The 23,353-nt window shown below is 47.8% G+C and overlaps 1 protein-coding gene across 1 annotated transcript in view; it reads left to right on the top strand.

The window, feature by feature from the left end:
- The window catches only part of AR (androgen receptor), a 66,313-nt gene extending 43,551 nt beyond the window's left edge, over positions 1–22,762 (top strand). The window contains exons 4-8 of the mRNA XM_064518488.1: positions 896–1,183; positions 11,901–12,045; positions 13,911–14,041; positions 14,596–14,753; positions 16,292–22,762. Coding sequence (XP_064374558.1) covers positions 896–1,183; positions 11,901–12,045; positions 13,911–14,041; positions 14,596–14,753; positions 16,292–16,447 — 878 coding nt within the window. The 3' untranslated portion in view covers positions 16,448–22,762. The remainder of the gene's footprint in view (positions 1–895; positions 1,184–11,900; positions 12,046–13,910; positions 14,042–14,595; positions 14,754–16,291) is intronic.
- Positions 22,763–23,353: the final 591 nt, after the last annotated feature.

Here is a 23,353-nt window from a genome sequence, read left to right as displayed (position 1 = left end):
TGTAGTTAAGAAACCGGTGCACCCCCAGGAGAGAGTCTTCCTTAGGGTGACGTGGGCACATTCATTTGCTCTCTGCAGCCTGAACCCCTCGAGTCCTCTGCTCTGCAGCTCCCTTGGGAGCTGGCAATGGACCAAGACCGCCGCTTCTTGTGTCTTCTCTTTTTTCATGGTTGACTGGGAAGATACCAGGAAAAGAGCCATGGAAGCACCTACCAACCTTTTAAATAGATTTTCTGTAGTATATTTGTAGAGTAGTAATGAAGTTGGACACCCCTGGTTACACAGCAGTAGGTGTAGTAGGAATCTCATGCAGAGGGAAGGCCACTACTCAGATAAGAGCTTCCTTTTGGGTGCAGCCTATTTCCTGCTCTTACAGTGAATTTGTGAGGCCAGAAGCATTTCCGTGTGGGCAGTGCAGGTGAGAGCAGGGTCCCTGTCCCATCTGCCCGAAGTCTGGTGTGGGGGGGGACTATCCCGCTTACAACATTCAAGTGCAATGAGGTTTTCTGCAGAATGTGATCGTATGCTGAGTTTATTTGGTTGTGTTGCTCTCCTTTTTAAATGCATGTGAGCAGTTATCTGAATCACTCTGCTTCTCCTCTTTTTCCCAGGCTTTTCTCCATTTATAACAGAGAGTTGCACATAACTGCAACCAGTCACTGTTGAGGCTGTAAATCATGCTTGTTTTTTTCCATATAAGATTAATGAACAACTGAATATCCTTGCGTAGTATATACTCCCTTTTGTCCTTACATGATGTCTGCGTTTACTGAGTAAGTAGCTGCTGCTCTTCATCAGTTTTGCTTTCATTGTAAATGTAAGTGATGGAGCTGGAAGCCAGGAACCCTCAAGCTTAATTTTTAACTGTCATGCTAAGATGTGTCATTTTTCACAGCCCGCAAGCTTAAGAAACTGGGCAACCTGAAGATACAAGATGATCCTGAGGCAGGCAGCTCATCCAGCCCTGCAGAGGAGCAAGCCCCCAAGATGGTGATGACACGCATCGATGGGTACGAGTGCCAGCCCATCTTCCTCAACGTCCTGGAAGCCATCGAGCCCGGTGTGGTGTGCGCTGGCCACGACAACAGCCAGCCTGACTCCTTCTCCAACCTGCTGACCAGTCTGAATGAGCTCGGGGAGAGGCAGCTGGTCTACGTGGTAAAATGGGCAAAGGCCTTGCCAGGTGAGGAAGAAAATTAACAAATTCCCTCTGCGGTCGCGTTCCAAAGATCTCTCCTGCTGACATCCCTCGGGGTGGATTTCAAGGGGAGTGGTGTAATCTGTGTCTCAAAATCACAACGTTCCTTGGGGGAGCGTTTTCCCAAGGTGCCTGTCTGTGGAGTCGGTCCGTGACCCGGACTGCAACAACGTCAGCGTTGACTCCCGATGGTGGCTGGCTCATGGGACGGGTGATTGAGGTGGACAAAGTCTGTGCAGAAGCTTGCGCTTTTGGGTTCTCTCCCTGCCGATGACTCCTGGCTTGTGCTATCACACAGTCATGCTGCTTTTTCCTCTCTGCCTGTAAATGGCTGTTGTTAATTAGAGTTCAGGGTCCTGATTTCTCTCCGTTCTTCTCTCTGCAATGGTTTTGCTCTACTTCCAGCGCCGTTTCAATTAAATCCGCAGAATTCTTGTCTAAACAAAAGATTAACACCATCGTGTAACTCATGCGAGGAGTTATGTGATGGTATTAATCTTTCCTCCTGGAGGAAAGGGTGAATTCTCTATATGAATCAAAAGCATGGTGTTTCATGAGGCGAAACTGAAATTTGGGAAACTGAGCTGCAAGTAGCTTAGGCTTGGGTCTGAGTTGCTACAAAGCTTAATTAGGCTAGCAAAAACTCAGCAAAAGTTTCCATCCTTAAAATCTGAGGTCAGTTCGTTCTTATACAATCACTTTAAATGTATCTTGACAAAGGCATGTGAGTCTGTTTGTTATTAAATAGTTACATCTGTGTACCGTAACTGCAGTGAAAGCACTTTCTTGAAATACTTCCAAAGGCGTATGATGCATATGCCCCGTTGCTTTGCATCTGATCAGAGGAGCAAAAACTGGCAAAATACCTCCATGTCACCTGCTCTTTCTACCTGTACAGCCCGAGAGGTTTTGGGGGGTTTCTTGCCTGTGCTAGAAATGGCAAGAATACTCCCTTTTGGCTGCTGTTTGACCTGAGACCTCTAACATTGCCTTTTCCAAATGGGCATTTATTCAAAGAAGCTAATTTCATCCTCATTTCTTGACCGACTTCTTCATATTTCAGTTGATTTGCTAATCCTATTATAAACTTGTTTTCTTCTTTCCCCTCTCTTTTACCCCCATTTACTGTATTCCCTTCTGTAATCTCCGTAGTCTCTTCATCTTTTTCAGTGCTGCTTATTTGCAGGGAGATGGGATAAAGACTGTATGCATAACCTTACTAAATTTCCGCATTGGCAGTAGGTGCGTTTCAGCTGCTCCAACATTAGCATGTACTTTGCTGAAATCCACACTAGAGAATTGTGAAGATTTCACGTAGTATGCAAATTAACCACTTTGTAAATGTACTTTTGTGCATTGCGACACACTGTGCAATTTGCAATACAGAAATACTACTACTGTAATTATCGTTACTTGAGTGGTTGTTAGCTTGCGAAAGCTAATGCTCACCCGAGGTGTCTTCCGCTCCCCCTCCATCGGGTGCTCGTGCACATGGTGCTTGTCCTGGGGGTGCACATGTGCCACAGGAGCTTCTCCTTCCTTTCTCAGCTTTCCGACGTGCGCCTGCACCGTGCCGCCCTGCCCGTCCCCGCGAGCCTGCCCTTCTGCTCTGCGCTGAGGGCGGCGGGAGGGGTTCGCACCTCCCTCAGTTCCTTTCAGACACTCTAAGCACAATATCTTCTCCTCTTCTTAGCGTTTGGCCTTGTGGTTTTGTCTTTCTCCTTTTGGGTTCCTCTTTCTTTGTTGAATTCCCCAGTAGATTCCCCCTTTTTATATCTTTTTTATATCTATTTTAATTATCATATCCCACATTTTTTGTTCTTTTTAGGAGAGGGATGAGAGGTGTGGGTTTTTTGTTTTTTGGTTTTTTTTTTTTTTTGGCATAACTTTTCCTGCAAGACTTATGCTGAAGATCCTCTGGTTTTTTGGGAAACTCTTCTGACCTTTGTGGGTTTTTTGTCTTCCTATACTCTAATTTTGAAATTCCTATATTAGCTCTTTTATTTTCTCATCGAGAACCACTTCCCCTTTTCTCCTCCTCTAAGATTGTCTCCCCTGAGGTTTTGCAGTAGAAGTTGTCCTGGGCCAGACACACCTGTTAGAAAAGAGTATATTAAATGTCTTTATTTAGTATCTCTGAGAGTTTCTATACCCAGAAGAGGTATGATTAGCCAGTCTTTCATCTTCTGGAAAGGAAAAAAAAAATTTTCTAAAGAAATTATTTGGTTCCTTGGAAGCCAGGGCTTCCCTGGGGCCACCCCGTGCCTCTCAGAGTGCCTTTGCCCTGCTTGTGACCTTCAGAGACCTGCAGAGAATCTAGGATCAGGTTTATTCCGACGGAAAATTCACATTTTAGAGCACCTGTTGAGGACTGGTCTTGTCAGTCCAGTCAGTCTGCTTTAAGACCCTGAAGCCGAAAGATAATCTCACTTCAGCTTGGGAAGACTTTAGCATTGGTCTTAGAGTCTAATTCCCTTCTGTAGGCACAGCCAACTCTGTAAGGAGATAAAACACAAGCGCTCTCAACGTTCATCAGCCATCCTTCCTTCACCTCCTAGTGAATCTACAGCCCGTCTCCTCATCGCAGCACAACATTCTTGGCTTTCAGTTCTGGTTATTCACCTTCCTGCATCGCCACAGCCCTGGGTACCATTTACAATTTCATGGTCTCCGCAGCCTGGGATGCTCCCTTGGGAGCCACAGCTGCCCTGCCGAGCTCTCCTCGTGTCACCGCTCCTGACGCGCGGCACCTGCAGTGTTTTCAGAGGCTCGTCTCTGCTCTGGGGTCTTGGAAGCTGCTTAGTGAGACAATCACCTGCTGCTGCTCCTGGTTGCCTTTATCCTATGTTCCCCATAAGAATCAGCAGCCGTCAACCCAGGTGGCTCACAGCTCGCCATCCTGTCCCCCCAAAGTCTCTCGGTAGGCGTCGGTGACTCCAAAGCCTTCCAGAGTGGCTGCTTGTGGCCTCTGGCAACCTGGACTCCAGCTGCTGGAGCACCAGAGCGAAGAAGGTGAGTTCATCTGCCTCCACCTCATAACCGGCATGATGTCATCACCCTGGAAATGCTTTCTTACAGTTTCTTTCTTACATTTCCTTTCTTACAGTCCCAATATTGGCAGCAAGCAGACTTTCTGTCCTTCAAAGAGATCCTGTGTGTCCTCTGCTGGGTGACATCCAGGCTTTCGAGATCTAACGCGCTCAGCTACTCAGTCTCTCTAGATCCCGCTGACAGAGCGCTTGGGGTCTTGCGAGCGCTCTCCATCAGCCTCCGTTGGCACAATGGTCTCTTTAAGGAACACGGCAGTCTGGGTCTGAATGTCAGACCCCAGCTTCACTAGCAGTCCTGCTCTTGCAGCGATGTTAAGATATGGCACCTTTCCCTTCTGAGAGTAAAATATCAATCTTCTCACCCATTCAGTCTTTGCTAGTGGTTATTGTAGCCAGTGAAGAAGCTAAGGACCTTCAGGATTCACTTAGAGGGACTAACGCTACTGGTTAAGAAGGCATCCTCTTTAACCAAGCCTGCAGTTTAGAGGCTCTGGCCTCTCATTGTGACTTTCAGTCCTACAGCCAGCTCAGGAAGTCTGTAGACATCCAGCTGTGTTAAGGCCCAGAACCTCACTCTTGGGCATCCTGGGTATGGAAGAGGTGGTTTTCTCCTCTATGGCCACGTCAAGGCTGCAAGGTTCAGTATTCCCACAGGACGTACGAGGTGCAGCAGAGGTCTTCCTCTTTGAGATGTTGAAATGCTCAGTATGGAAGGTCTTCCCAGTTTGGAGCTGCAGGACTCCACACAAACCTTTTCATTTTTGGAAATCTGCATTCGCCTCTAGAAGAAGAAACCTGATGATTAGTCCTGTCCCTTGGATCAGAGAGCTCCCCAGTCCCTGGTTTCTGTGGTCAAATCAGGTGCAGAACTCATGGGTGAGGCAACCTGCTTCCACAGGAAGATGCAGTGCGTGTTGCACTTTCCTCATTGCACTTTACTGGGAGTGCATTTTTAAGAAAAGTAGAATTCATCCTTTGACTTTGCTTCTTCCTCTCTCTTTGGTCACTGACATACTAGTTTCTTCTAGTCTAAACTTTAAGCCTTGCATTATATGGAAGAAAATGAGAAGATTATATTCCATTTCTTTTCCAACTTTTTCTACTCATTCTTGATATTTTCAAGAAATCCTTCCTTACTATATTTGTACTTCACAAATCCATTAATCTTTAAATAGCAAATGAGATACAAAATCCCCAAGGGCTTTTTTCTTGGCAGGCAAGCTGATCTTGCATTACAGGCTGATGGAATATATTTCTAATGTGTTCAAATTTGTGATATGGGAGTATATTAGGATTGGAAAGTTTCCAGCTGGGAATTGTTGTTTGGGGTATAAGTGAGAACACCCTCATGATGTATGTTTCATTAAATACAGTCTTTTTTAGTTTTGAGCAGAGGTTGCCATGCTCATTGCGTTTCATAGTCTGCCAACTGACTAAATGAAATTATAGGAAACAAGATCACACTAGGTGTAGTGGGACCTAGTTCAACTTCCAGCATCCCTGAGACTGTGGCATGGGGATGATATGAAGTTACTTTCCTCACCCTGGTCCTGCTCTTGATGAAGTGTCAGAGAAAACAGGGATCCTGCTCTCTATGTGCAAGTGATATGACCAAAGGAGGAAACTGAGGAAAAAAAAATAGTTTTCTATGACATGCCCAAAGCTGGTGATGAACTGTAGTCAGATCTTTTACTTTCCCAGAAACTTAGTGATCTATACAGAAGTATAGGTGTTCCAGGAGGATTATCAGTTTAAATATACTTAAATGAAGAATAGCCCGTTCTATTTCTTATATTCTTGAGTAAGAAAAGGTTCGGTTAGCTTGTGAAACCAGGGAGAAATCATACTTTCTCTTCTGGCTTGCCTATGTCAGACATGAAGATTTCTTCAGAGAAGTACCTTGAGCCACCACTCAACCTAAATAGGAAGCTGAGGGCTGAGGTTATAAAACTGAGGTAGTGCTGATGGGAAAGTAAAAGTGCTTTGAAAAACATTTTTCTTCCTAACAACCCCATCATCAGAGGCTTTTGCTCTTCTGTACTAAAACCAATCTACAGCCTCCGAATCCTTCACGGTGCTACGCTGGATGCACGCTGCAGAAATGGCCCCTGCAGCGGTTCTGCAGTCCCGTTAGCCGAAACTCGGCTGCTGCGAGGAGGTGGCTCCAGTCTGCTCTTCGTTTCTGCTGCTCGTCGTTTTAATGCTGGTGCCTCTTGGGGACCTGGACGCGGTGACTGGTCCAGCTGGCGGAGAGACGGCCGCTCAGGGCAGGGACCGCATTGCCGTACCGGCTAGCTGCTAAACCTCTTCCTTTAAACTTGCAAAATGCTGCCTGATAGCCATAGTTCAACTGCTGTCTGCAACCTATTTAAATTATATTTTGATTAATAAACCAGAAGTATTTTCAGCTCTGGGGTCTGTAGCTAGCTGACACGCAGCAGCTTCAGGAGAAGGGTGATTGGGGTGAAAACCGAGCATAGGGAAAAAGAATGGAAACAAGCTCAAATACCTGAATCTCGCTGTTTTAAATCGTTTTTGTCAGTGCTAAATGATTTTCGCACAAGCTGTTGAGAGAACGGCAGCTTTTTTGAGGGGTAGGACTGCCGAAGACGCACCAGGGAGCACCGCGGTGCCCGGGGCTCGCGCGATGCAGGGGCTGGTGGCGCGTGGGGGACAGGACGGGACGGGGACAGCGGCCGCGGGGCCACAGCGGCAGTGCTGCAGGGTCCTCCTTGCTGTGCAGGTTTTATCCACTTTTCTTCTCCATGGACAGAGCTCATCTAGCATGAGCGTTGGCCAAGCTAAGCGTAAGTGACCCTGCTGATTAGTTAAGGTGCACATAGTGCAGGCGAGAGGTTTTGCTTTAAAGGTAGCGGCAGGGGAGGAAGCGTTTGCGCTTGGTGGTGGAGGCAGTGTCGGCCTGCCGCGAGGGTCGGGAGGCTCCCGTCGGGTGTTCGGCCGTTACCGACGCTGCCTCTGCGTTGACCCTCCTCTGAATAACGAGAATGATTAATGTGCAGCACGGTGCTGCTGCGCTTTCTCAGTGAGAAGCTTTCAAGAAAGCTGCTGCAGTACAGAATTGAAAAACCTGTTTAAATCCATAAAATACCTCCATTTCAGTGTAAGCAGAGGGAGTTCCCCTTGTTCCACGTAGAGAAATTCAGACCAGAAGTTACAGTTAATTTAGATCAGCTATCAAAAGCTTAGCTTTCAAACACGTTTGTATAAAAATCATTTTAAAAGGCAGCAAATGAGAAGTCTACAGTCCATTCCTGAAGATGCTAGGAAATCAGTCTATAAAAAAAAAAATTGGATTGCAAGTATATGGGGAAAACCAGCTCGGGTCCTTCTGTCCGCTTCACTGCAGAGCGGTGGAAGGGATGCTGCAAGCTGCCGCTGCGCTGTAAATAAGATAGTATCAATAGAGGTGTTCCTGTAATTAGAGGTACTGCAAAATCTCTGTGTACTCTGCATTTAAATTAGGGCTTTAAGGATTTTTTGTTTACTTGGTTTTCTGCCTGAAATTTGCTACCTTATAGTGTATGTCAGTCACACTTTAACTATAAGGATACAATTAGCTGAGAAGCTTTTTCCACTGTCTGGATAACAGAATTTCCAGAATACAAAAGGAGTATTCATTTATATTAGAAATGTTACTTTATGGTAACACATGAGGTTTTAAATTGCTGACCTCCGAGGAATATGTCATTCCAACAAAGCAAGCTGCACATCAGGAGAGAAGATAAAGAACCTCTTTGTAAACTATACTGCTTTAAAATTATTTGCAAGAAAATGATTATGCTTTCAGCTTTTTCAAAACATCAGTAAATTCAATTTTAATTTTGCTATGATTTATATCTGTAGAAGTTATTATTTGGGTCTATACTAAAAGCTTAACTAGATATTATGGCATTAGATTTTTATTTATTTTCTTTTACAGTGATTTTGGCCATAGGACATCTAAGATACCTGAAAGGGATAGGTTTCCAGGAAGTGATAGGCATCTGTGTTTTGAAACTTTTTCTTTAAAGGCATTTCAGTTTGGAAACTGAAATCAGTGATCTCTTTTAGAAATGTCAGCCACTTTGATTCCAGAACCTGTTTTTTTGGACGAGCAGAAAGCAAACTTTAAGTCCTCTAACCACAGGACTGTTGCCTTCAAATACCATTCTTAAAACACTGATAAAACGTGCTCAAATATTTTTTTTTTTTAGTGAACATAATTACAAGCTAATGAACAAGTGCACCAAAACCGTTCTCATATCAAAGATTAGGTGCAACTTTCAACAAATTTGTTGAAAAGCTGATATTCAGTATTCGAGGGAAGCCCAAACTTAGTGTGTAGGTAAAAACTGAAACCCGCAGAGGCTTTTTTGCTCCTTGATTTGCACACACACCGCAGAGCTCCCTAAATACACCCAGCAATTATAACCTCACGATCGGGTTCAGGAGAATTAAGAAGTTCTGCCGTAGACGTTGATGTTTCAGACCTCTTCTTCCTATTGATGCTGAACCAAGCAAAGGAGAAAGATCATTTATGAGAATTAGGAATTAAATTTCACTGAATTCATTGGACTTTGATTAAGGCCTTTGTGGTGCTCCGGAACAAAGTGCTGGATTGATTGAAATTGGAAAGGTCACAGTGAAACAGAGCGGGACTGTGCCTATGAGCTGGAAAACCTGAACGTGGACGGTTGTGAAAAGAACAAAGTTACTGGCAGAGAAGTGTCACCGCGAGAAGCGACAGCAACAGGCAGAATCAGCCCAACTGATGTCACCGCGAGCTGACGGTCCCGAGGAAGCTCTGGAGGTGTGTGGCAGGCCCAGAGCAAGACGTCCCAGGGTGTTTTGCCCAGGAAGAGCGACAGATCCTGGCTTCGGGGCGCAGAAGTCCCTGATAACGGCCTGCGGTCACCGCGACTCCGCGGGACGTTTCCTGGTTGTCCCTGGACTGAGGCGCCAGCGAGGCCCTCGGAGGGAGCAGTCCGCCCTCCCGCGGGAGCCATCTTGTGCGGGGCCCGGCCGCTCCGAGAAGGGGCCCGGCCGCCGAAGCGAGGAGCGGGAGCGCCGTGGCTCGGCAGAAGAGCTCCTTCCGCGCTCTGACCTCTCTGTAGAAGACCCAAACGGCACCCGCGTAAAGCGAGACCACAGCCGCAGTTTTGGCCTCTCCAGCTTCTTCCCTTCCCCTCGCGTCAGTGGGGCCGCCGGGTCCATCACCACCAGAAGTAACAGCAGCGGCGCGGCCAGGGCAGGTTTAGAAGCCCCCTGTGAGCAGTGCAGGTATGTTTTCTGTCTCTAATTCGCTTGCAGAGTATGGGTTTCCTCTTTGGTGGTAGGATTTAAGGGCCTCACTCCCAAAATGTAGGCAGGAGGGAGACCTCACATCTGCCTTCTTCCTCCCTCACCTGATCCTGCCCACTGCAATTAATTCCCGACCCTGCGGCAGCTCTTGGGCCCAGTGGGTGATGGGGAAGTTCTTGCGTCTCTTTGGAAGACAGAGCATCTGCTGCCGTGAGAATGGCCATATTCGCGGGATACTCTTCTCTGGGGTTACGAGCGCCTTTCCTGGGGACCACCTTTTGCCCGAAGACGCTGGCGTGTCTGTGTCCTCGCAGCGCCTGTCTGTCGGGCCAACTCCGAATGCTGTGCCAGATCTGGATTTGTCAGTGTGTGTGTATATACATATATATATGTAAGTGTATAGCAGACTGAGTAAATGTTTATCTTCATCACTCGAGTGCCAGTCTAGGAGCATTCCCAGCATCGCATATCACTTCTTTCTCACTCTGAAGTTTCTGGTATGGGGGCCAACTATATGGCTCCCTTTCAAGTATGTCAGGTTTTCCCCATCATTTCAGAAAGTCTAGGTGAGGAAAAATAACAGTAGCAAGTACTGAGCAGGAGAAAATTCAAAAGGCCAGTCATTTGTGAGTGGTTTAAATTTTACTAGACGGTGGATTCCTCTTTGACCGGATTTCCTGGCTGAGTAACAAAGGATTTTTATTGCAGGTACTGTGCTGCGGTACTGTAATTAAATATGGAATTCTACCTTGGACAGGTCCTAGAAATGAGTGCAACTAATTCATGAAGCCTTTGAGTAATCCGAATGCCTAGTCTATAGCTGTGTTTCACTCTGGCTGCCTGAAGGTTCATATATGGTCAATAGGTAGCTGAGAGTCCTTGGAATGGAAAATTACCTATACAAGTTCAGTAGGACATTGCAGAGAAGCTTTTATTTTTTCAATCCAGTGACATGAAAGCTGAAAGGAAAATGTGCAAACTTAAAGTAATGTTAGTCAGCAATAAAACATGACTTTTGCTCATTTGAAGTTGACAGCTTCCCAAGCAAGGGACAGACGCCTGCGTCAATAACTGGTAATTATACACTGACGGTGTTAGAATTGTTTTAACTTTTGATTGAAGTAGCACAGAATTTTTCTTGTAAACCAGATTACATTTGGCTACATATATGGAAAAATTTCTTTCAGTACACTAATGAAGTACAATGTTTGAGGGCATGTTTGTGTGCGTATTGTAAATGTGCCTGTGCTTTAACTGTGAACCGTCATCTGGAAATACTAGTTTGAATTGAACTGATATTTTTGTTTAGCTTGCAATGCAGCAGAGATTTTAATTATTCATTAGATAAATGTATTATGTATATGATAGACAATCCAAAGAAGTTCACATTATGACAAGGCTTTGGGGTACTTGCGGTGATGACTTTCAGCATTATACATTAAAATCCGTTTACTTTTGGTGAAGTCCTTAGCTGTTGACAAAAATGGAAATTTTTCAGTTGATTTCATGGAGTTCCAGAATTTCACCCGAAGGAGATAATTGCTTAACGGAGGCTGGCTTCTGCCGCAGTGCCTGGGGAGTTTGGTAGGGTGAATTGTACTGCTGTCTGGGGCTCTCGCTCCCAATCAGCCGGTTTATTTGCATTAACAGAACAAAGCGAACAAATTCTCTTCAGCTGTTTATTTCGCTTGCTTTTGACGTACCATCTCACACTATGATTGTAAATGTTTCGGAGCAGAGGCTTGGGAGTTTACATTCTGACTGTATAGCGCAAGGCACACAGCACAGCGGTCAGTCTTGGGTTTCTAATCAGCGCCTGTTAGCAATGAATGATGTAAAATAGCAGCTCGGTGCTGTCGGGGCTGGAAGTGCTTGGGACCCTCACTTGCCCTGTTTCTCCATGGCTTTTGGAATTTGTTTAACCGCATCCTGCTGTATCTTTTGGGTCCGTTCTGTAGCAGAATGAGGTTTGCTCATCTCACTGGGACTTGCACAATCTTCAAACACAATTTGTGAAATTCCTTGAGACTTTGGGAGGAGGATATCACTTTCTACAACTTGTCATCCCTTTCCTTTAAAGCCCTTTGCTCCTTTTTCACCTGGTCTTTATCTCCTCCCTGTGTTTGGGGGATCCTCTCCCCCCTTGGAGTGTGGTCGTGTGGCTTGGAGGGTTTCTGAGTTCCTCTCGGCGCATCAGTGCCTGGTGCTAGCGGTGCAGGACAGCCTCAGCTGTGGCAGCCGGGTGTCCGGTGTCCGGAGCACTGCCGGAGAGTCCGTGCTGCGTGAAGACAGTCCTGGCAGCTGCTGGACCTGATGGGAATTTGTAACATTGCTCTCTCGCTTTCTTACAGGATTTCGTAACCTGCATGTGGATGACCAGATGTCTATAATCCAGTACTCTTGGATGGGTCTTATGGTTTTTGCCATGGGTTGGAGATCTTTCACCAACGTCAACTCCAGGATGCTTTACTTTGCTCCAGATTTGGTCTTCAATGAGTAAGTGCTACATAACAACAGTCGAAGGTTTTGTCTGGGTCAGACTAGATGAGAAATGGAGAAGATGTCAGGGAAGTTTCTTTGCAGGCCGCCTGTGCAATGTACAGCTTGAGTAATCTTGCTTTGAGAGCTGACCAAGAAAGCTTAAGAGGGTCCTGCTTTTTCCCTCTAGCTGCTCTGAAGCAATCTCCAGCAGTAATCCGGGGAGTTGCAATGCCTCTCCTGGACCTTCTGCCTTTCCCTTATCTTTGCCTTCAGTTAGACTCCCATCCAGGCTGCAAAAAGCCTCGGTGCCAGGTATAAAGAACCAGTTCACATAGACCTGCCTCTTTCTTTCAGGGATTTGGTTTCCTGTTTTCAGCTTGGTTGGTTGTTACAGTGAGCAAACAAAGAGTTGGGGGAGAAATGTTTTATCTAGGGGACACTGAAACTGGCTTCTGTTTCTGCAACTGGAAATTAAAAACACGATCCTGTTCCCAGCTGCATTGTTTGAGAAGCCAAAATGGGAAATCTTACCACGCCTGAGTGCTCTGCCGGGGCACTCGGCTCCCCTCAACTCCATCCCCCCCCAAAGGAGCAGGGGTGTCAGGGTCCCCCACCTTTTTTTTTTTTTTTCCCCAGCCTTTGCAGTATTACTGAAGAACAGGGCAGGAGAGGTTGAGAGCAGCCTGGTGCTGATATCAAGGCTCAGCATGGCTCCCTAGATGCTTTATCACCCTCCTTTCACCAGTCACTTCCTCATGCTTCCCCTGTTTTCCCCAGGGCAGCCACCACCTTCTCACTCTGCATTTTCTCCGTTCGCCACGTCTCCCGACTCTTTCCCCTTTCTTGCGCGTCCCGATCTCTGTCTTACCCCAGGGCGTTCAATTCCAGCTGTCGTCGTGAGGATTGGGCACGAGCAAATCGCAGGTGGACAGTGTAACGCCTGGCCGCTGCCGCTGGACGAGGGCAGCAGTGCCAGCGAACAGCGCTGTGGCCCCCTGGTCTTTCGGTGGTTCCTGTGTGATGGGCTGCAGAGAGGCTGCTGCTGATCCTGTCCTAAAAGTGGCTCTTGCTCAGGAGCGCAGCTCACCTGGAGCTGTGCTGATCTCTACGCCTGCCAAGCATTAGTATTAGCATTAGGTTTTTGGGGTAGTAACTTATCCTCCCAGACATTTAGGGCCTCCCTGTGCCGTAGATCGGTGCAGTGATCTCTGCAGATCGGTCCTGTTGTTGCTGACCCAAAGACGATGTCTGTAGGAAATGTTTTTGTGGTTTCTGGATAATCCTGAAATGCACTATTGAGTCATGGCCTTGAAAAGAAAATCTTCTTCTTTTTACGGATTAGCATCAGAGTAATTGCCAGGATACTGACCTGCCATTTTGAAACAGCAGTAAATGCATATCGTAAGTTCCTGATGGTTACGCTCTGATTTGCCATCAGCTTAGAGTTGGGGAGGTTTTCTTGACACGAAGGTAGCAAAGTTTAAACGCAGTAAATAAAGAAGCACAGAAGTAAGCAAAAATACATCTCTCTGAGAGCTCAGGCAGGATTTCACATCCCTTCTGGACAGCCCAGTTTAGTGAATCGTTGCAGTGTTTTTTCAAGAAGGCAGAGGATCAAATGAACCTTGCAAATCCCAGGTAGTTATCTCTTTCCAGACAAACAGGATTACACATGGGTTATTTTGGAAAACTTTCCTCTCCCGCACTCAGGCCTGTTGCTGTCGGCATTCCCCCGGAGAGGGAGTTCGGTTCCCCTGCAGCTGGCGTGTGCCAGGCGAGGCTGGGTGTTGCTGGGTCAGGCAGAAAATGTCAAGCCGCACACGTCACGCAAGCAAGGCTTTAATCTTCTTGCCAATGCATTTTGTGTCTTCCCCCGCCAGATACCGGATGCACAAATCCAGAATGTACAGCCAATGTGTCAGGATGCGGCACCTCTCTCAGGAGTTTGGGTGGCTTCAGATCACACCCCAGGAGTTTCTCTGTATGAAGGCTCTACTCTTCTTCAGTATTAGTAAGTGCTAGCGTCCTTCCTTCAACAAATTATCAGTTGCTATATGCTATATCCCACAGCATCTGGTGCTTTCCCTATGCCAGTGCACGCGCTCATACACCTGAAGGCATGGCTCTGAGTGTTTTCTCTCTGTTTCAAGCTGAGCTGCTCAGAGAAAACAAGCTGCCCAGCACAAGGAGGCCAGGCAGACCCCCTGCAGCCACCCACCCCACCGCTGCAGACTGCAGCATTTCTCCCCGTGCAGCTCCTGCGGGAGGGAGGTTGCTCCCCAGCCTGACTGCTAGCGCGGTGTGGACCTCCGAGCGCGAGCTGCTGAGCTGCAAAATCATACTGGCATTTCTGTGTTGCTTCTGTCTCTATCACATGCTAAAGGGGCTAGCAGCGGTCCACCAAGCCGATCAGACTGAGGTCCGTAGTGGAAGCGGAGCTGATGGGGAAATCTGTTCTGTTAGGTCTGCACTGACCAGTTCCTCAGTTTTCTTGTTATTCCTTTCTTTTCTCTTTCCTCCACTCTCTCGGCAACTATAACTGTTTCCTCTCCTTGTTCCATTAAGTTCCAGTGGATGGCCTGAAGAACCAGAAGCTCTTTGATGAGCTTCGAATGAATTATATTAAGGAACTTGACCGTATCATCGCTTGCAAGAGGAAGAATCCTACCTCCTGCTCTCGGCGATTTTACCAGCTCACCAAGGTGCTGGACTCCGTGCATCCGGTAAGAGAGGGCAGAGAAATGTCTGACTGTACACAGCCACAAATCACCTTAGCTGGGGGTTGGAAGAGTTCATTGGAACTGAGGAATTTGGGAGTATAGCAGAGCAGGAATCTTGCCGAAACAAGAACATCAGGAGATAGTGTTGTAACTCTTAAACGTATAAACACTGTGTTTATGACATTCTTATCTGTAATTATTTCTTTAATAGCTTTCTTGTTTTAATGGTACATATGTCCTGCTCATCACCCTAAGTGAAAGCCTAGAGGCAGATTTTGTCCTGATTATGTCCAGATGCTCTTGTTATTAAAAGAACAAAGGAGACAAATGTGCAGGAGACAGCGAAAATGACAGTACTGTTTTCCAGCGTCATGTCGCTGTTTGGGAATAGCTGAGCAGGAGTCAAGAGCATCAGCTTGTGTGACCGTGAGGGCGTTTCTGTGCATAGAGGGAAGCACACCAGACTGATTTGATTGATTTATGAGTGATTGATTTCTATTAAGATAAGCTTACTTATTGCTGATGCACCTTGCAAGTTTCCGCAGCAGAAACAGAAGAGGCCCACAGAGGTTGCACAGACTCCTTCTGCGCGGTGGTTTGCTGCTTAACACACATTTGCAAGGACAGTGTCACAGGATGCTCCAAGATTAAGTAACAAAGAAAAGCCAGCAACTAACTCTACTCAGGACGCAAATGTTGAATGTGTCTCACTCCCTGCAGTAACCCTGCTTGTGCTTTGGTTTATGGGTTTCCCTTTTGGTAATGTAAAAGCTCCCTTATAGATAATTCTTTTCTATTGTCAGTCCAGCAGAGTAGCCCAAAATCTCAGTGCATCCTAATGAACAAGAAGAGAAACTTCCTTACTGCGAAGGTGACTGAGCACTGGAACAGGTTGCCCAGAGAGATTGTGGAGTCTCCATGCTTGGAAATACTCAGAAGCCATCTGGACAGGGTCCTGGGCAACCCTGCTTGAGCAGGAGGGTTGGATTAGATGATCTTTAAAGATCCCTTCCAACCTCAGCCGTTTTGTGATTCTGTGAATTTTCTCTGATTACATCTTTAAAAGCAAATTCTCTGTTGTGACGTATAATATTATTGGAGAGGCGTGACCTTACTGTTTCCTGGGGGTCAGCTCCATGCCTATGCAGTTTTATGTCTACAGGCAAAAAGTAATTCGTAATAAGTGAAGTTGGCAGCATCTGCATACACATTATGGCAAGTTTCTGTAGGAGTGAGAAAGTGCCATTTTTATAAACTCTCGTTTTTGCGGGAAGTACACCTTAGTAATTTCTGAGTGTAAAAGAACACAACAAAAGATGCGGCATGCTCCCAGGCTGGGTAGCTCCCTTGTTTACCCTTGGGATGACTCCTTGCCATCCAGCTGTTGCAGGGAGATCTGGTTTTGCTCTCTGGACGTCACTGCCCATGTAACAGCTAAGTCCAGCCCTGATATGTTGTGTCTGCTAATGTCTTCCCACTACCTCCACAGAGAAATCACTTAACGGAGGATTTTCACTTAACAGACCTTCTTTCTTTCCTAGATTGCTAAGGATCTGCATCAGTTTACATTTGACCTTTTGATTAAGGCACACATGGTCAGCGTGGACTACCCGGAAATGATGGCCGAGATCATCTCTGTGCAGGTTCCCAAGATCCTGTCGGGAAAAGTCAAACCCATCTACTTCCACGCGCAGTGATGTGCCGGAGGGGACCTCCCAGTTCTGCCACCCCCATTTCAGCCGTCTCCTGCCTATTATTTCTGCACTACTGTACTGCAGTGCCTTGGGGAATCCCCTTTAAAGAGACTATATGCCGAGAAGATAGACAGTAACGAGCTACTACCTGCTGGGATTCCTTTGATTTCTATTTTTCCTGTGGTACCTCTGAACTGAACTATCTGCCATGGCTTCTGCCTAGATGTGGCTGGCTCGGTATGTTGTGACACATGACGATGTGACACAGTGTCAGTGGCACCATGTTTACACGCTCCGGTTTGTGTGTTTCCCACAGTGACTTTTAGTGGCCCAGTGCCACAGGGAATGACGGATTAGGAGAAATGCCACCAGCTGTCATATTTTTTTTTTTCTGTAAAACAGAACAAGGCAAGAAGCAGGTTGAACCTCTAAGTTTGGGAGTGGGTTACTTTTCTGGCCTCCTTCAGGACTTTTTATTTGCATTATGGTGCTGGGAAGCAGATGAGTCTCAATATTGTGGCAGAGAAATAGAGATGAGTCGGGGAAAGAGATGAATTTACAGCCTGATGAATGTACAAAATCTGCTTCTGAGTCAGACAGCCACCTCGTAGTCATCGTGCAGGTCTGCTCCGGGAGCGTGCTGCTCGCCGCCCGCCCTGCCTGCGTGCACGGCTCTGCAGACCTGCGTGCCCTCGGCAGCTTGGAGGAGCAGTAGGTACTAGCTTACCCAAGGAAAGCCTGATGCACAGGAGCATCTGGAGCGTTGCTGTGTCAGGAGAGGGACTGGAGAGGAGTACGACCTTTGGGAGCCCCCGAAGATTGCCGCTGGCTGTTTCCCATCCGGGGTGCTTTCCCGAGGACCGTCAGGCGCCCCGGGCCACAGCCCGCCCGCGGGGTCGGGGTGCTCAGCCATCACATTCCAGTTCTGGACCGCTTCTCTCCTCAGACACCACGGTACCCCCCTCTCACAAGTGCCTGAAGTCGCTCGAACCGCCGGCTCCCCCCTGCTCCCTTTGGGCACCCGGGCATCCCCCCCTTTGTGCCCCTCACCTGCTCCGTTCACGTCGGGCGGCTGAAGATCCAGACTTTCCAGGTAGGCAACTTTCTTTCCACGTGTCCGAACCGTTCCGCAGAGTCTTTCCGATGCCGGCGCACAAGCGTCCCAGGAGCAGAGCCGCCGGGACTGGCTCTTCAGGATCCGTGAGGCCGTGGGACTTCATTAATCTCATCCTTTGGGAGATCGTTGTGGTAAATGGCATCGTGTTTCCATGGCGTTTCAGGGAATTGTAAAGGAAGTGCTTCAGAGACTTCTTCCCCTTCTTTGTGGTGCACACGGCTCCCATTAACATTAGTCATCGTTGGCAACACGGGGCAAGGCCCGGCCCGCAGACGCCTCACTGCTGCTCGGTGTCCCCGCAGGCCTCACGCGGCCAGCTGAGCGCCGTGGCGGTGCCCGAACGAGGAAGGACGAACATGCTCTGCAAACACCGGCATTCAGTTAAAACAGAAAAAATCAAAGGCTAATTCTTCTTCAGCTGCTGATCGCTCTCAGTGGTCAGGAACTTTAGAGAGAGGGAGCTTCATTTTTCAAGGCAAGTAAACGTTGGCTTGGCTCCATTTTTTACCTCAAGGCCACAAGGGAACTCAGGAGACAACAGTTGCATTTGGTTGCATTTATTTCGTAGGCTCCACTTGGCAGGGAGTGATGCAACCTTTGCCCCCCGGTGTTTCGGTCTCCCCGTCCCCGGTGCTGCGAGCCCCCCCGCACGGCGCTGGTCGCTCTGGCTCGCCGTGGCGCGGCGAAGCGCCGGGTGCGGGTGCCGCTGCGCTGGGCCGGAGCTCGGTGCCGGGGCACTAGGCTGGTGTGGTCCTCCAGCACGGAAGCGCTAAAAACGCACGCCAAATTCAGCATTTGGAGAGGTGACCCTAATTGGACAAATGCTTAACGTTGCGTTGTATCCCTTTTGTGTAATCCCAACTAATCGTATTTGTCAAATGTCTTTAAAAATGAGGCGAATCTGGACGTTTAAGCCAGCTGATCACCACATACGTAGTCTCCCCTCGCTGCCGTGCAGGAAACTGCGAGCTCTTCTGCTTCGGGGACCTTTCGTGAGTTGAGCATAGCAGTCCAGCTCTTGGGGCAAAGGCCATGTGGTACATTTGGGTTCTGTGCAAAGTCTCAGTAAGAGTGCGAGCATTTAATTTTCTTGATGTTTTTCAATGATGCTATGGGCATTTCATTAAAAGGAGGGGTGTGGGGAGGGCAAACAAAAAAAATTGAAGGGGAAATCTCTTTACAGTTACGACTTTTCCCCTCCTGCTGTATGTGGCTCTGATCATGCTCCTCCTCCTGAAATCCCTTCCTGCAAGTGTCAACAGAATCAGCAGATAACTTTCTTGAATGCCAGCCAACACGCCACTGTTCTCAATAGCTTTTCCTGTTTAGAGGACTGCAAGCACTTTAGTGTTGATACGATCTACTAATACTTGCAAATGAATCGGTTAAAAGACCTGGCAGTGCCAACATACATTCCTCTCTTCTTGAGGATTTCCTGGCTGTTAGCAGAAGAGTGCAATGAAAAAGCGGTTGATAATGCCCGGATGTCTGCCATCAACAGGAGGACGTTTATGATCGGTCTGAATAGCTCCTTTGGAGAGCTTCGTATTTTGCACGAGCTCACGTCCATGAAGTTTCCAGTAGTTCATGAGAGTGGAAGTAACCTGCTGGGTGCCCCTCTGCTGGGAGACTGGGAAGAAATCAAATTTCCTAGAGGTCTGCAAACACTCATTTGCTGGTGAAAGCATAGTGCAGAAGAAGAATGGTTTAGGAGGAGGATGCTGCCTCTGTGTCATCCGCCTGGTGCGTGCAGCTCGTGTATGGTGCCTCTGCAGCCATGGATGCGTTGGGAAGGACGCACGTTCTCTGGAGTGCCACCCGCGCAGCGGTGTAGCCCACCCCAAAGCTTCTGTGCCGTGGAGACTGTAGTGGGGAACTGGGGTTATGTTCTGTATCTCTTCAGTATCGAAGTGAATTCTTGCATTATTTTTTTTTTATGCAAATGCTGGCTTTTTATGGTATTATTAGAGGAATTACTGGCAGATGTGGGGGCCAGGATCAGTAGCATCTCTGTGTGTATTTGCTGCGGGGAGGTTAACACTCTTTTTCTGTTCATTTTCATTGGCTTCTGCAGGACCTGGAAAAAAGGCGTAAGAAACACCAAAGTCCAGATCCTGCCATGTTTCTTTGTACTTTGTGTTATCTTTTGCATTTTCATGCCTACTTTTGCTTTAATAAAGCAAAGAGCGTCTCACCATCTATGTAATCACCTAGAAGTTGTCTCTAAGACTTCCATACGGACAGTTTAGCTCGTAGGGTTTTGTTTAGCTCCGGGAACCGAGGAGGCCGATCGCTTTGTGACGAGCGTGACCTCGGGAGCAAACCGCTTCCAGGTCTCACTTCAGCTTCATCGAATCTGCTCTGCTCTCAGCAGCGGACGGGCTTTGTGCTGGGTTAATTCGGGTCCCCGCTCAGCTCAGCAGCTCCCTTCAAAGGCAGCAGATGAAGTCAAGGAACACGCGCACGGATATTGGCCCAGGAGCAGCATTTTCACAAGGAAGGGTACAGTCTCATGAGATACAGGGTACAAAATGAGGTAGCACGTAGCTGGCACGGAAGGAATTTCTCCTCAATAGTGTGCAATGCCAGAAGAAGACAGCGTGATAAAATGATGCGGTTTCTTTTCAGATTGCATGCATGGGCAGGCAAGATTCCTCTGGGCCAACAAAACGAGACCGTGGCTCAGCAAGTTCCACGTACCAACACCCAGCTGCAGGTTTCAGGGAGTTTCGTTTAATCAAAATGTCAAAACTAGGCCACTGGCACTCAGGTTGGAGATGGAGCGTGGGGTTTCTGACGTGCCTGTCACCATTTTAATTTCATTCCCATAGAAGTGAAGGGCAGCTTTATGCTTGGCTTCAAAAGAAAGAGAGATCTGTACACCCTGCACAGGAGGGTAAACACAGAACAAGTCAGACCTGAGGAGGAGAGTGAGGATGCTGATCACCATCATAGCTTAACACTCGCTGCCCTGGCCTGTCGCTGCTGGTTGGGGTCGGTCCCATGGTCCATAGGGAGCTGAGATGATACCTGAGGTGTTACCTGCTCCCACCCAGAGATGCCAGCAGGACCCCGGGGAGGAGCTGGTGTCCCTCGCATGGTCACCTGCTAACCACAGAGTACCTCGGCAGCTCCTCGGTATGTGCAGCTGTCACACCGTATATTGATCTCTCTCCTTAGATGTTTCAATAGCATATGTATCTGTTCAAGACGTGTATATAAGGTGCATCCCGTTTTGTATTGCTGAAGATACCTATTTGATGTAATGCTGCAAGAGGACACTCAGTGCAACTATTCTTCAGGAGATGGGTCAGTACTTGGCACTGTTGATAGAAGCTTTTGATTTAAACTTGGTTTTTGTTAGATTCTGACCAGGTTTCAAAGGTCCTGACCGGCGCACACGCTGGCAGCTTGCAGGCAGGTGTCAGTAACTGTTTGTGCATCTTGCTTTTACCCGGTTCTGGTTAGACGGGGATATGTTTGCACTCGAGGGGCAGCAGAGCATCCCGCGTATCTGCCCCCTTTGCCTGCCCGGCGCGTCCTCGTGCTGCAGGGCAGAACCCTGGTTTTACAGAGCGATAGCTGCTCTCCGGCCGTGGTTCGGAGCAGGCTGGCAGGGCTACAGGAGTGCTGCTTCATGCCGTACCGACCGGCCGAATCCCTCTGCACCGCCGTGGTGGGGAGCCGGGTGAGCGGAGCCGGGGGCCGCGGGAGATGCGTGCGGGGGGACGATGCACCGGGGCGGCGGGGGGAAGGCACCGTCCCGTCCTTGCCCTTGGACAACGGCACGGGAACCTACCTTTACAGTTCAAAAAGTGAAGAATATCTGCACCACATGTGAAACCACGGCAAATGTGTGACAAGCTGCTCTGTGTGCCAGGTATTTTGTGTTCTGTGGCAAGTTAAAGCTGTTTTTATTTGTTCACGTCTCTGTAATAAAAGAGTTCTCTATATCGATACTTTATTTTCTTTGTAACAAGCCAAAAAGCTCATTGCTGGTGCCTTTTTGGCGGGGAGGGCTCCCAGCCCACAGCTACAGTCACGCAGGTAGCAAAGCGTGATGCCCAGGCGCTGGTTGGCATCGCCGCGTAGACCCCAGGAGCAGATGCCGGAGGAGGAGAGCGGTGCTGGCCGGGCAGAGGCTGGCGGGGGACGACGTGGGCTTCCCCGGGCCAGTTTCCAAGCCCAGCGAGTCCAAGGCGAGGGCTAAGCCTGCGGCTTCCCACGCGTGGCATTGATGAGCCTTCGCCCCGTCCCGGTGGGACCTTGCTGCTTTGTTAGCCTTTATCCTCTGCGAGGTTTGCGGTTATGCTGAAGCGCACACCTAGTCTTCTGTTACAGCTGCGATGTTGTAGTCTTTTCAGACACTTTTCAAAAATGGCAGTGTTTTGCCCAAATTAATAGCATCTGAGGCCAAATTCTGCTTCCAGAGCCTGACATTAGGTGGATTATGGCACAGACTTTGCTTTTCTTTTGGAACTGTGTTCTGGCCTGAAATGCAGTCAATAGGGAAAATAACCTAAATGTTAAAATACTGTTGAGACTGGAGAGCAAGTGGCATCCTGCTGCCTCGGCCAAGGGGACCTGGCTGAACGTGCCCTGGAGAGGACCGTGACTTCAGAAATCACTCTGCAGCTATTCTTGTAATTAACCAAAAAGCCGCCTACCCGGCACCCGGGCTGAAGGGAAAACCAGTCGTGCTGCACTTCGGGAAGTTAAGTACTTCGCTTTTGACTATTTTAGTCCATGCTTGGGTCCCACGCAGGCACTTGCCCTGCGTGCGGGACAGACCTTCCTTCATGCTTGGTGTTCAGCTCTTTTTGTAATCGCAATCTGTTGTTGTTCCAGTACAATAAAGGGCCGAATCTCGTTCGTTGGGATGCTGCTGTGTGCGAGTATTTGGCTTTTCTTTCAGTTACATGCATGAGAAATGTTATCCAGTGTGACAAATACTAGCTATTGGAGATGCTGGGAATGATTGGTTCGTCTTTCAGTGGACAAGGCTGTATGTTGGGTTATTCATAAGCTATTTTTCACAGTCAGATTTTGCTATTAATCACCTATATCTGAACTGTTAATTCATTTATACGTCAATTGACTAATCCTTTCAAATATGCCTCTCTGAGTCTTTTGAAGTTGAATTCCATTTGATTAATGTATTTCTCAAAGCAAGGAGCTAATAAAGGCCAGTGTCCTCCTCCTCTTGCTGTTGCTGTTCAGTGTCTTTATGAGCAATTGTAAATCTGTTCTGCTGTAGCTTTGTTATCAAGTTGACCTATGCTCTACAAGTAATTAAAAAGACTGTGCTTATCAGCTCACGTTTTAATGCAAAGCACAGATGTGAATACTGCACACGGTCAAGATTTGCTCACTCTTGAATGAGACAAACCAAAGAGCTTGTGGGGGGGGGAACTCATCAGTCCACCAGTAACTGGAAATGCCTAGTGTCTAATTGCACGGCAGCAGTACATGTACCAATACCTTGCAAACTGAAAGCAAAATGTACCTAACAGTGCAAATAAAAACTTGTCCATGTGAGGCAGTATCATCTTTAGTCATCTGCAGAAATCTGCTCCCAGACATTTGAGTCACAGCTAAAAATAAAGACGATATTTTCAAAACTCATCCTTAGTTGATATTTCTACATTGAAAATGCAGCTGGTCAGGGGCTGTATTGGCAGTCCAGGTACCTGCTGACTCTCTCGGCCACCGGTTGCCACCAATGTCCCCCGGGACCCTCCGGCTCCGCACTGCGTTGCCTGGCCAGGTCGGACGGGTGGATTCACGTTACC

The sequence above is a fragment of the Dromaius novaehollandiae genome, chromosome 11, assembly GCF_036370855.1.
Source record: "Dromaius novaehollandiae isolate bDroNov1 chromosome 11, bDroNov1.hap1, whole genome shotgun sequence".
Taxonomy (NCBI): Eukaryota; Metazoa; Chordata; class Aves; order Casuariiformes; family Dromaiidae; genus Dromaius; species Dromaius novaehollandiae.
Note: the sequence above shows the minus strand (reverse complement) of the source record. Positions and strands in the feature narration are given on the sequence as shown.